This window comes from Egretta garzetta, unplaced genomic scaffold (assembly GCF_000687185.1).
Source record: "Egretta garzetta isolate BGI_Z169 unplaced genomic scaffold, ASM68718v1 scaffold11, whole genome shotgun sequence".
Classification (NCBI taxonomy): Eukaryota; Metazoa; Chordata; class Aves; order Pelecaniformes; family Ardeidae; genus Egretta; species Egretta garzetta.
Window position 1 is genome coordinate 4,113,509 of NW_009258621.1, and position 15,633 is coordinate 4,129,141.

Here is a 15,633-nt window from a genome sequence, read left to right on the forward strand (position 1 = left end):
AGAAAATTATTTACTCAAACCACTGTAGGAGGACCAAGCTTGAGCTCGATTCCCCATGTACGTGTATGAGGGCAGATCTGAGGGAGAAGTAACCTTCGGTGCAGTGACTATCCTATTTCACTTGGAGCAGTCAGCTTCATTTGCTGTTTTACAAGTGAATGAAAATTCCTGGCATAAAATAATAATTGCATCAATTTTAAAAATATTGAAAACTACCTATTTTTTAATCTTACCAATATAAATCCCAGATATGGCACATTAACAATTGTGAAATAAATATGCCTCTGGTTAATAAGAGAAGTATTGCCTTTAACAAAAAAAAATTTTTTTTTTTATTTAGGAGGCTTTATAAAATTACATTTAGGACAAGTTTTTTTTCTAGAATTTTATTAAATTGAGAAGGCTTTTTAGACAGTTTATTAAATGCACGAATGTTGTAAATAACCACAGAAGCTGGTATTTTGAGGTCTGGTAAATGTAGGTAGTAGATTAAAAGATGGTCAAAGCGTCAATACGTTTAATTTTTGTTGAAATACACTAGGCTAATAAACTTTTGCTTCACTCTTTGTATACTATCCTCTATGTTTCAAAAGAAAAAATAAAAGTTTGCAGAGGAGTACTGCTGAGTTAGGGACATATTTTAAATGACGGTAAAATCAGAGTGCATTAAATTATACTCCCTTCACTGCTTAGCAAAAAACAGCCTTTAGGGATGTTACATAGGACTAGGATTTCTGACTGGTACTATTTTCCTGTAGAATTTAAGCTTTCCTAAATAAATAGCACTGCACTTGTTTTATAGAAAATGTAACAAAGAGGCGGTAAGAAACACATACATTGAGCTTGAACAAAATTTATATGCATACAGACATCTGAATTTAAACTCATTAGTATTCATTAAAAAAAGGCATTTCTAAAGATGAGTCTAATAAGATTACTTACTAGGCACAACAGTTATAATATGTGAAAACATGAACAGTTGTCCCTAAAAATGTATTAAGATAAATACTTTAATTGATTGTCTATGATTCTGCAGTTTAGCTTGTATTTGATTATGCTTAAAGCATGACTTTCAATTCTTTTTCTTAGACTACTGAACTTTTTTCTTTTAAAAACTTTTCTGTTCATTTTAACAGATATAGTCCCACTTAAATCAGTGGGAGTAATAATGTTTAATATTCCTGAAAATATCAGTAGGTGATTAAATACCATCAGGTAACATATAGAATAACCATATGCTTGTAAATAGTAGTCTTATTAAAATAAGTATGATTATCTGCAGCATATCTGTATATACATTAACTTATGTTGGGGATCAAGGGGATAAAACTATTGATACAAATAATCCAACCAAATACAGTGGGACCATCTGTGAATTAAGTGATCACAAAGAAATGTATTGGGAATTCAACTGTGACTTTATTCTGTCTTCACCTTCTCCTAATAGCATTTTATTTGTATGCTTTATAGTCAAAAAAGTATATAGTATACCATAATGGATATAATATAAAGCATAGAAAGAAAAAGGGAAAAAACTATTCTTTAATCTTCATAATTTTTTAGCACACAAAGAAAGAAAGAGGAGCTAATTCTGCAAGCAGAGAAAGTAACAAACTCTAAATAAGAAGAAAAATAATGAATGAGTGTTTGAAATTCCTGGGACATTAATAAATGTGGCTTTTATAAAGACAGAAGTATCTTAAAATATATTGCCTGGTCAAGTCAAAGATTAATACTGCATTTCTGGTTTTTGGATACAGAGTATACTATTACAGCTATACTTTTCCTTCAAATAAAACTTTTACAGGAAGAGTCTAAGACATATTTTTAAGTAAGTTTTTTAATGGCAACACTGTACAAGGAGATGTGCAAATACAGTAGTTACATTTTGTTTTAAAAACTCAATTAATTCCTTGGGAAAATGGTTCTGAAATGTACTGAAACAATTGCGCCTAAGCTTAATTTTATTTTATTTTGCTTTCTTCCTCTCTTTATATGACACACTTACTACAGAGGAAGATCAATTATAGTAATTTAAAAAAATTGAGAGTGACCCAGTATAGTAAGGAAGTCTTCTATTTTTTCAGTCTTTAAAAAATATATTTGATTTAGTCACAAAAAAAAATAGCTCAGCTGAAAACCTGACATTTACGTTAGCAGCAGAATCTGCCCAAGGGAACTCTCTATGTAAGTTTCATTTCCATTCTGATTCCTTTTGACTTTAGTCTTATTTTGAAGCAGAAATACAAAAACCATTTGGGCAGGAGTAACTTGACTTTCGGGGTTAAGCCTTTTACCAATCCTTTGAAAACCCACCAGAATCTGTTCACATTGCAAACTTTCTCAAAAAATACATTTGTACAGTGTTACTGGAGATGCCTTGGATTTTATCAGGAAACTTCTGAAAGATTGTTTGGACTGTGGTTGCATACTTTAACTTCAGCCTCAGCAGGTCTTCCCCGTCACTGGAAACTGTAGCCTGTGCTAGGCCCAGCCACACAGTTTGGGAGCAAGGAAAGAGTCAGTCCATCAGCAACTTCCCTGCTGGGAATGGGCCCTGCGGAAGGGGTGCTTCCTGATTAAAGCGCAGAAAACGCAATGGCTGGGGCTGGATCTCTGAGTGGGAGTAGAGTTTTAAAAACCTGTAAAAAACTATACACACTGACTATTTTACTACCTTAAAAGAATGTTCTTTAGGTTGCTAAGTCAAAAATAGCAGCTCTGAGGCATAAGGCTTCTTACGTAACTGAGATCCATCCGCTTTATTCATATACGTTATGATACAGCCTTTAATTACACAGTTTAATGCAATTGTCTCCAGAGCCTCCATAACTTGTTTTGTACACAGAAGAGGTCTATTCTTAGGAATATGTAATGACCGAGTAATGAAGAAAGCTGTTGTGCCAGCAAGCAGTACCCCTGCCCCTGCGATACAAGAGTCCTTGCTAAAAAGGAGTGGGGTGTACCGCATACTAAGAAGAGGTGAATGCTGCCTTGAAGAAATATGTTCTATCCCCTTCGCTCCTAAAAATCCCACATGATTTTGGTCAGGTTTTTAAAGACAGGCATTTTCTTGGTGGTCATTCCTTATGCCATTCAGGACATTTGCATCTTCAGGGAGCGTGCCTTGCTGGATATCCTCAAATAAGCCCTGATCACTCAAAGCTGTAATCTGAAGTCAGCGTGAGCTGTGCTTTTAAATTATAGTGGATGCTTAGAGTATGTAGTGTTATATGTGAAGTACTCAGAAAAACTTCAGGCTCTGCACTCAGTATTAGTAAACGTTTTTACCTGCAGTCTCTCTTGCTTCAGTTCTCCTCTAGGACTGGGAAAACAGTACCTCACCTTACATGGGCATTGTGTAATTTTTAATGTTTGTGCAACAGCTCAGACATTGCAGTTATGAAAATCTTAGAAAAGCCCAGGGTAAAATTAATAATTTCTCTTCAGAGCTGGTTTGAATATGGACGATAAATAAGGCTCAGGGCTACACACTGAACAGCAAGGAGAAAACAAAATATTGAAGAACTTATTATCCAGACTATACACTGAATGAGGCAGGATATGATCATGTAATTAAAGACTGTTTCATAATGGATACCCAAAACCAGATGAAATTAAAATTGTATAGTATCTTTTGTCCTGACAGTTCATGGCTTGTAAGTGCTTTATTTTATAAACTTAATAATATCCTCAGAGCATCGATTTTGAGTGCAGTATGTTCATACATGTTAGACTGATACCAATGACTTAGGTTGATTAGAGAAGAAGCAAACTGGTCACATCAAGCTATGCTTTGAAAAGCTGTGTTCTAAATGGGTGTCTAAGAACAAAAAAAGGAGTGTGAAGATTCAAACGTGGATAAAAAAATACGTGACAGACTATTTTCAAACAGTAAGCATTTTAATACAGGATAGGTCATCTCAGCAATAGGGGTGCGAAGGGGGGTTAAAATATGAAAACTGTTTTAGCCATTAATTCATAATTTTGTAAGGGCAAATTGCATTGCCATTTCTTCTTATACCTCTACAAATATATGAAAAATGGAGTGGAATAAGTAATTATTGATACCATACAGGTGTGGGAAGCAGGCAAGCAAAGCTTCTTGCCAGTCATTTTTGTGCTGACAAAACGTTTCTGTGCGTCTGAATGACAAAGAAACCTTAAAAAAGATCACAAAGTAATATTACATTGTAGTGGGCAGGGCTAAACCTGTTTGTTTCTTGTAGGTTTTGGGGTGGTTTAATATTAATTGAAAGATTTTTTTTTTTTTCTCACCAGAGGACCTGATTCTGATATCCTTATTTTACAATGGCTTAATTCTCAGCTTCTAGAGACATCAATCCTGATTTACACAGACATGAAGAGAGTACCGGGATAAATTATTTTACTCCATCAAATGACTGAGAGATCCTACTGAATGTGACAAACCTACAAAAGCAAAATATTTTAGAAATATTGTCCATTGCTATATATGTGATTTCTAAAGACATTTTTCTCTTTCAATTCCATTAGTTAATTCATTTCCTTAGTACCTATTTCTGAGTTCTCTAATGATCAAAAGCTCGATTTAAGTCACTGAGAGCTCAAACTGGGCAAGGACCAAGTTTCCAAGACATCATTATGTACTGTTTTTCAAATTTTTGAAGAGGAAGTTAGGGAAGAGTGAAGCTGAATAACATCAAAACCTGTACTCAGTTCACCTTATATATTTAGGTTATCCAGGGAGTAATGAGCCCATATTAAAGTACAACATCAAAATAACTAAATATTACTAAATATTCAGAAGCATGCTTTTGACTTAGGTACATCTCTATCACAGTAGATACAGCATCACTAACTGCTTTTTGTTATTATTTTCATGCAAATGTGAATAAAATGGAAAGACAAGTCCCACCCTTTAGCACAAGCAACAAAAAAGATGAAAGCCACCACTCATTAAAGGTAGCTTTCCTTCTGCGTTCCTGTGGTGTCGTCAACTTAGACTGCTATTTTTCTATTACAATAGTTACGTTTCTATTTTTTAATAGGGGAGAAATTGGAAAGAAATTTTATTCTATTGCATTACTATGCATGCTTCTGTGCTTTAAGATTTACAAAATCCACCAGCATGACTCAAGTATCACAATGGGTAATATGTGCCTGAATAGCCGTGATTTGTTTAATCAGTCACTTTTACAAACTTGAATGATGTAAGTATCTATAATGTGCAAGAAAGACCCTCCTTATTTAAAGACTCCAATGATATTTAAAACAAGAGAACGGGATCCAGCCGATGATAAGACAATAGATAAAATCTCTGAAAGTTAAGAATTTTTCAAATATTAAAAACGCGGTTGTCAGTGGATTTGCAAGAATAGGAGGTCAACACTTCTAGTACATTAATTTTTTTCTGTTGTTGGAACGTGCTTTGTTACAAAAGCCTGAATAAGAAACAGTGTGAAAATATTTTGCTCATAACTCTGAACCTGATGTGTGATTTGTTTAAATTTTGAGTTTCAAAATTTGTAATGTGGAAAACAAAAATAAAAACTATGCTGTACTGCTTCAGTGCACAGCTCATTATAATGGCAGCCTCAGTTGTTTAACTGCCGTAGAGGAAAAAGCACAAGTTCAAAGCTGTGTAACTAACTTTCATCCTAGATGTTGCTCCAAATACTTTGGACCAAGAACAGAGACAAAAACCCCAGAAATTCCTGGAAACTACCACAACTGATACAGTGTTCAGGGAAAACTAATGGAGTTTTGGGTCAACAAGGAAATATATTAAAATCATATTTTCTTCCTGGTGAACTAAAATGCTGGTGTTTTTCTCATAACACTTAAGCCAGGAACGTTTTATGTAAGAACATGAAATCTGTATTCAGAATAAATATTTAAACAAATGAGACAAATCTTTTGTCTAACGTTGAATGTCAGTCCACAATTTATATCTGAAAAACTCTATGTTCTAAAAAACCCCCATGTTCTTTGCAATGTAATAATATTACAGACATTCTTTTTCTGCAGTATCACAGAAAACAAACCTCACAGAGAATCACCTCCTGGAAAGTTCAACAACATTAATCTGAGAAGGATGTAGCAGGAGGGCATTAATCAGTTCTTAGAAAATCTATTTACAAATCTTTCTTATATCACCCCATGATAGTCTTAAAAATTAAGCCCCACACAGCTATTGCTTTATAACTTCCATTTTCACCTGTGTCTACTCTGATGAGGAAAAATGGGAAGAAAAGCAAACTCAAAATAAGCAGAACTAGTAACCTCTCTGTCAGCACTATCAACCCTGGAAAGTTCTTGAAGAAATTCCATTGCTTTTCTAGCAGATGATGTCATGCAAAGCATCTGTCCATCCCATTATAGATACTCACCTGAAATTCACTGTGCTTAGACATAACAGTGTGTACAGTCTGGGAAGGAGATGCAGTGTCTTGCTAGCCTCTCCACCTCTTGTCCCTGGACCTTCCATCTTAAGAGTCTGATTTTACAAATGTAAAATATAAGCCCGTTGCTGCATAACAATCAGCAGAGTCCAAACTTTTTAAAATCACTTTTATCACTCCTGTATGATTCAGAATCAGGAAAGATAATGTCTTTCCTGTAGAGCATTTTTTTTAGTAGCACTAGGGCCCAATTCTCACATTGTTATTAATAATGAAGATTATCTTTGCATCACAAAAACGCAATTCAACCTAAAGCTATTTGTCACAGTTGTCCCCTAGACACCCATTGCACAAATGCTGACATGTGTGTGAACATTTCTGTTGTCACCTTTGGGAACAAAGAATAGTCAGGATAAGCTTCTAAAGAAAAATACAATATTGAGATGCAGGTCTTCACCCCATGTCTACTCACTAATTCTGTGATCTTTCTATACACTTCTTAAGAAGGAAGTACATATAATTTATAATACATACATATAATCTTTCTCAAGGAGCCTATTCTTAATGGAAATACCTCCTATGACAAAAGTGTCATTTTTTTAATCTCCTGTTAAAGCTAAAAAGCATGGAAAGGAAAGAAGATCAACATGAAGGTCATTCTGTATCAGAAATTAAGATGTAATTCTGAAACTTTGTAACTGTGACATACATTTCCAATTGCATAGTGTAATGTCAGTGACCTCCGTAATGGCTGTACATGTTCTCTTAATTACAAAGAGACATCACTGTGGGAAGAATCTCTCTAGTTTCTCTGCCTTTAAGCAACACAAAGCCCTTTCTCTAGACTGAATCACCAAAAAGTCAAACCTTTTAATTTCAAGACGTCATGCACTGTGCCACAGACCAAAAGCAATCTGCAACTTGCACACCTACATAGCATTGCTGGTACATAACACTTACATATGCAAAGTATACTCTTTGTGTCACACTTTGTAGTGGCAGCAACCACAAAAGTGATTCTATTGAATATGCCTCCCACTTTTTTGGTAAAACAGATTTTTCCGCAAATTAGAGTCCCTTAAATGTAAAAGAAAAGAGGTCATATGACCTTACTCTTTCAGCATAGTTCATAAGCATGTACTAAATTAATAAATAACGATGATGATGGTAATAAATATACAAATTTATGAAGAGCCCTTTCTCCATAGACATTCCCAGATGAATACTACAGGCAGGATCAGCAGGTTATTTAATTTGCCCCAGATCTTCTCTGTTTTCATATTCCCACTTGAATAATAAGTTCAGAATCAGCAGGTTATTAGGTTTGCCCTAATTCTAAACTTGAGTCAACGGGACTTCAAATTGATTCCAGTGGAAAAAGAAAACAGAACCCGTTTTTTCAGCTGTCTATGAGGCGCCAGGTTTGCTGCTTGTTAGGACCTAGCTAAATAGTTCCAGGTTCATAAACAACTCTCTAGAATTAAAGGAATGTAAAATCCGGTCATACAATCCTGTTCTTACAGAAAGCTGCCAGCGTACCTTTGTCTCTCATTTCTTTACAAGCTCAAACAAGGCATGACTGAGGCCACCTCCCACTTTCACCCCCAAGTTTCTCACTGAAAATGAAAGAGAATGCAACTTTTAAAAACTTAGATGATCATTGACTTGGACCCAGAGTTCTTCACTATGCTCAGACATCAAATCTTAGATTCTTTTATAGTAATAAGGAGCACTTTCGTACAGGTGTCATAACGTTGCGAAGGATAGGAACTGTTACAACCATGAGAAGAGCTGACTTGTCAAGGGAAAAGTGGTTAGCAGTTGACAAGCTACATAATTTCCAATATCTAGTCAGACTAGCGGAAAACATGTAATGGCAGCCCAGTTGTGCACAAGAAAAAACACATTATTCTGAACATTCATCTATGGATAGATACGCAGTCGGAATGGTGGCAACTTCCAAGCCAGGTGGTAAGTATCAGTTCTGTAGACTAAAGAGGTTGCGCTACAGCAAGGGGAGCTTCAAATCTTGACTTCCTCTACTAGATCCCTAACAGAAATTCCAATCTGTCGAGTCCCTGACAGCCACGAAGAAAATCCTAACAAAAATCCTGTATGGAGTGTCACTAGTTTAACTTTACAGATGGAGAAACCAAACTGGAGAATTGATGTGAACTGGCTAGCATCAATGAGAAAGAAAAGTCGTATCAAAATCATTTGCTTTTTCCTACTTCATTCATTAGTTACTACAGGTATTTTGTGCACTGAAATGCTCACTGGTTCTGCTGGGCACACCAAGATCCACGAGAATGACTAGACATTAGCGTGAACCCACCACATACAACTACTTCTTAGACACCATCACCACAATACAGAAGGAGAAAATGTCATTTCAGAAAGTGCACATCTTTGTGGGAAAAAACTAAATTATTTTGTAAAAGATTAAACTATGATCCCTGTTCAGCCTAGCACTAAATAAAAGCAGCAAAGATATTACATACCCTGACTTTGCCAGTGAATCCTATATATAATAGCACAGTTAAAGTTATGTTTGTCACGTTCTACCAAATCATTCCCTGAAAAAAGTATAGTTTGGTCTTTACAATTTATTCCTCAGGTACAACATAGTACACAAAACCTCAGAATGCCCTTCACTATTCTGTAAAATCATGTGTTTATGAAGGTATACAATTTTCAACTACAGCGCAATAAACTAGACAAAGCATTTTTCCAGAAGCTGGTATGGTTTCATGTTTTCTGAAAGTAACACTAAGCTTTCTGGAAGATAAAACATTGCATTAATTTCAATAAGAGAGATGGATGAACCTTTTTGGTTTTAATTACCAGCCAATTTTGATATGTTTATTAAAAGAAGTATAAATCCTCAAAGCTGCATATGTTAATGTTAGCCTCTACATAAAGCTATTTCTATCAGGAACTGGTTTGACTTGCCAGTCTCTTTCCCCATTCCCATCCATCAGCTCAGTAATGATGATGGGATAAAATTATACGTTCAGTAATCCAAATGTTTTCCCACAACTCCTTGGCTAGCATCTACTGTTAAAAGACTCCTAGGGAGCCAACCTGCAGCTGAGACAAAAGATCAAGTGCATTTGGTCCCAAATGCCTGTAAGCCTTGAAAGGTAATTACATTAAAATATAGACAATTTTATTATATAATTTTGAAATTCTGAATCAATATGACCAATCTGACACAAGGTTCTATGCTGCTAGATGTAAATTCTTCCAGCGTATTAGCGTTCTGTAATTTGCAATATAGCTTAAAATTAACATGGACCCTGCATCTCAGCAAGGCACAAAGGGAAGCAACAACCTCACTATATAAAATATTATTGATCTGGGGTACTAAGATGTATGCTATATGTGTAAGTGGTCTTCTGGAATGCTTTTGATATCAGCATTTTGAAGGGATTAGCAATATTCAACAAGTAGCTTTCTTAGAAGATAATATAAAATAGACTGCCAATTCCTAATTACCAGTGACACAGTATTTAAATTGCCAAGATTTTACATGAGGCAGATATTGAAATCAATATTCTATAATGCTGAATCCTGGCAAACAAAATAATATATCAAATTGCATTAGGAAAACGATGCAAAATTCTGCTTTAAACTGACATGAGGATTCTGTTTTCATACAGCTAAATGAGAAGGGCACAGATTTAATACAGTTTTGGAAGGCTTTGGGATTACTTGACTATCTGCCCTCAAGATTCTACCTGACAGTAGTGACAAAGTCACTTTTTAAAAATGCTAAATAAAATTAAAACATTCATTGTTAAATTAATCAAATCATCTGTAAATACAACAGAACCTTAGTGTAATCTCTAGTGGATTTCTAGCCCTCCTCCTAAATCAACATCATCCCAGTGGCCACTGGCACTGACAAGAAATTCAGCATGCAGAAGAAATACAGATCATGTAATAGAGATGTGCATTGTAGATAACGATTCTGAAGTGCAAATCAAAAGGAAAGTTTTGCTCACTGTATTTACTAGTTCAGAGTATATTTAGCTAACTATTCAAGAAGGATGAAGACCATGGTGGGTGCTCTGTTAAAATTTACTATAGGCAATGAGTTCAACAGCATCACTTTTACACTCAAACACATATCTTGCAAAAGATAATTAATGCCAGAATATGTTTATATGTTTTATTCAAGGCATAAGAGAACTGAATGAATTAAAATATGAAATTTTTTAAGAGGATATAAATATTGGATGACTTTTTAAAAAGTTAACATGAAGAGGGAAATAAACACAACAAAGATTGATGTAACATATTCAGAACCCAAACAAACAAATCTAAATGCTGGCTAGCCTGAGACATCTGGAATTCACTTCCTTAAAAAATCACTTTCACAGTTCAAACCATAGCTGGCATCAATTTCTGAATATCTGACAAGGAAGACTATCTCTTCCAGTGAACAGCTGCATGAACAGTCCTCATTTTTCCCACAAACCAGAAACTCAGTAGAACAGTTAAAATAAAACATGTTCCAAATAGGAATACTTTGAATTCACAAAGTGTCTCTATAACTTACTAATATTGACCCAAGTAGGCCAGCTATATTTTAAAAAGATAAATTATCCTGTATGCATTTTTTTCAAGCAATTACAGATCTAGAAAAGCAGAAGGGCATGGAGTGACAAGAAGCTGGGGTCAATGAGAAACTTCTCCCAAGTCAAAGCGTGTTACGTGCTATTTCCTCCTTCAGAGGTATCTGCCTATTTTCTCAGACAAGATACTGGACAAGGTTACTTTTATATAAATGAGGATGAAAGGAAAATGATATATATTTCTTTGTCTAAAGCCAGAGTGTCACTATTTTATAAATTTAATATTTTAAATACTTCTTTTTCTTCTGAAATATTAACAAAAGGAGCAAAATGAGAAGAGGAATATGGTGGCTCACTGATATGAATCATGTATTTTCCCTACCTTCTAGGACCCTGATTTAATTAACTAAAAATTTGGTTTTAAAGATCAGTCTTCTTAATGAACAGCTCTCCCTATCATAGAATCAAGCCATACCAATTTGATTCATTTCAAGGAATAATATAATTTTCCCTGAATAGAAGGCTGTGATGTGTGTCAAAGACTTATCAGAACATTGATATGGCAATCAGGGTTTATTTTAATGCTAGTCTTATTCCTATAAAAATTTATCATAATTTTGTGTATTTTTCAATCTACTGAGTCACTATTATTACATGAAATAATACTCACTTGCCTGTTTCAGCACTAAACAGAGATTTTATTTTCTCTTTTGGACGGCTCTTTTACTGTCTTTACTCATAAGCACACGGACTAATCAACAACGGAACTGCTACAGATCGTATTTTTCTGTGCTGTAGACTACACACCCTTGATACTCAAGCAAAACTTCAATCCTTCTCGCTGTTATTCATGCCAAACCTCCCATTGAAGACAGTTTAGATCCCATTTGAACAAAGAGCATGACTGAATGCAATAAATCTGATTCTTTCCTAGCTTACACCGGTATAGTTCAGTTAACATAAATGAAGCTACTCCTGATTTAGACAGGTACAAGGACAGTTAAGCCTACTGGTAATAACTTATATTACTATGGGTTCTCCAAAACAAATAAGATTGGTTAAACTTTATTCCCATAATAAAATTTTACTTCATGAAAAATTAATGAGATTTTCAAAGATGAAAATCTGAAAAAAAAAACCAGCAGATTTTTTCCTGAAAGTAAATTGCTATCAAAAATTGCATCCTAAGGCCTGAAACGTTGGCTCTAAATCAATGATTTCTAGTCTCTCAAGGAAAAAAAAAAACCAGCAGATTTTTTTCCTGAAAGTAAATTAAGTGCTAGCAAAAATTGCATCCTAAGGCCTGAAATGTTGGCTCTAAATCAATGATTTCTAGTCTCTCAAATGTGCAAGTCAGGCTAGAAAATTTTGGAAAGGTTTTCTTTGTTGTTGTTGTTAGTGATTTCTAAAGTCCTCATTATACTGTGTGACTCCCTGGTTTACCAGACTGCAGAGATGCAGAAGCACACTAAATCCAAGCCAATTAAAAAAAAAAAAAAATCCAAGAAAAATAGAATTTAATTACCATCTTGCACCTTTAAAGAAAAGGAATCAACTAGGACATGTGGTTACAATTTCAGATAAAAATGGAAAGTTGGGGATATTTTCATCTAAACCATTTTTAGTCAAAAAGTAGGACAAGACAGAGTGAAAACTCAGGACCCCTCCAGATCTAAGGTGATTTGACCCCTGCAGTCTGAGGTGATCCTGCATCCTTCAGCAATGGCAACCTCTTACTAAGCTTTATGAGAAATCTACATATTGTAGGAACAAAATTCAAATTTCAACAGCAAATTTTCTATGTTGGCTATAAAGAACTAAACAAGAATAGCCAGGGTTTCTTCCTTGGCAGACATAATGGATTTACTTGTCCTTCTGCTTTTTCTATTTCTTAGCATATTAAATCATTTATAAAATAGTTCAATAGCACATATGAGTAGCTACTGATAACCTTCATCAAAACCTGACTGATGGGCATTTCAGTTACCATCTTTTCTCAATCAACAGATATAAACTGTAAGACTAGTTCCATTTATATTGCTGTCAGTGGAAATGTTGCCTTGTGTTTCAAATGAAATCAGAATCTGAATAATTTTATGACCCTTTCTTGAGAGAACATGATAAAATTCTAAGTCTTGCTATTATTTTATAAGGCTTCTTAGTGGTCAAGGGAAACAAAAGGGGAATCTTGATCCCACTGAGGTCAATTGTAAAACCACCAGTATTTGAATGAAGCCAGCATTTTACCCTAATTCAAAGTATTATTTTGAGTATCACCTTCTTATAAGCTCTATACAATTTTAATATACATAAACATATATATGTATTTCAATAATATTCAATCTAAAAATAAAAATGTTCCTTAAAAATAGCTATTGATCTTATTATTATGTAAAGATAAGATTTTCTGTGACTGACATTACATGCAATTATATGAACTTTTTCATACAAATATTAAAAGTTCAAAATTACTTCAAATAAATAAACTATGTCTTAACATAAAGGGTATATAAATGTATAATAATGTAATATAAAGTGCTATCGTTGCTTTAACCACGCTGCTACACCTCATAATTTTGTTTTTGGTTTATAATAGGGCCTAACTCAAAGATGACAAGACAACTCAGTATTTCGCATACACCTTTATATTATGTAGTACGATGTATTAAAAATCTATATCCAAATACTAAATCCATTGATGTGATCTTACCTAATATAAAAGATATTTCATTTTATAGTTTCTGGGACTGTGTGCTATTGAAAGTACAAATGTCTTATTTTCTGAAACTATCATTTGCTCTTTACTTATTAAAAATGATTTTAAAATGTTAACAGGGTTTAAATTTTTTAACAAATGGCAGATGAAGATAAACAGCTGATAAAGTAAACAGGATACAGAATGACTGTAGTGTTTTGGGTATTGACACTCAGGACAGAAGGTGTTACATAATAAAGCACAGTCACAAATTATGCCTTCTTTCTTATAATGAGTGAAATCTGATAGAAATGGTAAAGCCAAATTATTCAGTCATAAATGTCATGCAGCCACTCAGTGAAGATCTTCATTTGGCCGTGAAATACCTTATTTATATTTACATTTTACATTTTAAACTAAGGTCTTTGCTCTCCAATTTTGACATGAAGATTGTATTTTCCTTTGATAACGTTTTCTCTTGTTTCACTCGTATACCTTTACATCCTGTTCTAGGTACACAACATATGTATTCTCTATATTTAAGGAGCTGCAAACAATGGTACATTTGCTAGCAAAATAAAAAAGGAGTCCTACACGCATCTGCAAAGTAAATGTTCACAGTCCTTCCATTCGCCAAAAACAATGGGCACTGAATATGAATCATATTTCACTCAGTGATTTATTTGCAGATGGGATTCAGGAAACTGCTGTTTTTCTAAGCTCCCTCTTCCTTGGTAAAACTATTCAGTAATTTTGTGGTCTTGGAGTATGTACTTCCCCCTTGCCCTTTTGTATTCTCCCTGCCACGGTGAATTGCTAAACACATTACAAAGCAGTATCATTCACATTCGTGTAAAAACATAATCCTCCGTTTAATCCCCCTCTTCCCCGGCAACAATTTAAGGAATTCACAAATAAATCACTGATTTTATTTCGACGACTAGCAGCAGCAAATATCAATACAAAGTGGACTCTGTGTCTTCCCTAACCTACAAAAATAAACCCAGGCCGTCCTTGCACTTAATCCAGTAAAATTCTCCCCAGCATTGCTTTCCCCACTCCCCAAATTAATTGCCACCAGCTGCTTGTGACAAGTGTTCCCATCCACTCCCTCAACTCTGGCCAAGCACGATGCCGGCCACCCCCTCCCTTCCAGGTGACATCCAGCACCCAGGACCCACCTTTCTTCCACCCAGGACAACCCCAAATCACATCCCGCCTCTGGAAGATGCCCAAATAACCTCCTCCTCCTCTCGCCCAGCCTCGCAGAGAACAGAAAAGTGATGGCACCATGGTCGGCCACAGAGACACGTGGAGGGCAGGGAGGGAAAGGCGGGGAAGAGAGGAGCTGGGGATGCGGCGGGGAGGGAAGGGTAGAGAGGGAGGGAGATCCACTCATACAGATGAAACTCCATGCAAGCCTGGCCTTCTACCCGTCCCCTCCACGGAGCAATGGGGAGGGGGGCGGTGAGGCGAGCTGAAATGGCACCTTACCTTCGCTGCAGTCCTTCCCCCGAAAGCCTGTTTGGGAGCAGTCGCAGACGGCCTGGTCATTGAGCACCGAGCAGACACCCCCATTGAGGCAGACATCCTCCCTGGCGCACAGGCGGCTCTGCTCGTCGTCCAGCCGCACCTCCTGGCTCTCCACTGGCGACGCCTGCGTGTAGTTGACCCGGACATCCGTTATCCAGCCCTTGAAGGGTGCCAGAGGTTGTCATTGACTGCCGTGTCGGAGAGCAGGGTAGCGGGCTCGGCACAGAAGATGGAGAAGCTGAGCTGTAGCCGCCCACCCTGGGTGAGGATGAGCTCCAGGAAGTCGCAGAAGCCCTCATCGTCAAAGTAGAGCACCAGCCCGCTGGAGCTGCGCGTCTTCATGTTAAAGCTCATCTCGCTCTCGCAGCAGGCGTTCCACTTGGGGAAGCGGGTCCACTGGCCCTCCGCCCCCGGTAGCTCCAGCCCGCTGCCCAGCTCGGCC

At 36.1% G+C, this 15,633-nt stretch overlaps 2 protein-coding genes across 2 annotated transcripts in view; both read right to left on the reverse strand.

Moving 5' to 3' along the window:
* NRXN1 (neurexin 1) overlaps positions 1-15,351 on the reverse strand; it is a 745,532-nt gene extending 730,181 nt beyond the window's left edge. Inside the window, exon 1 of the mRNA XM_009648206.2 lies at positions 15,153-15,351. The gene's annotated coding sequence lies outside the window, so the exon portion shown is untranslated. The remainder of the gene's footprint in view (positions 1-15,152) is intronic.
* The window catches only part of LOC118453305 (neurexin-3a-like), a 21,179-nt gene continuing 20,316 nt past the window's right edge, over positions 14,771-15,633 (reverse strand). Inside the window, 3 exon segments of the mRNA XM_035903610.1 lie at positions 14,771-14,807; positions 15,146-15,363; positions 15,366-15,626. Of these exon segments, the coding sequence (XP_035759503.1) occupies positions 14,771-14,807; positions 15,146-15,363; positions 15,366-15,626 (516 nt within the window).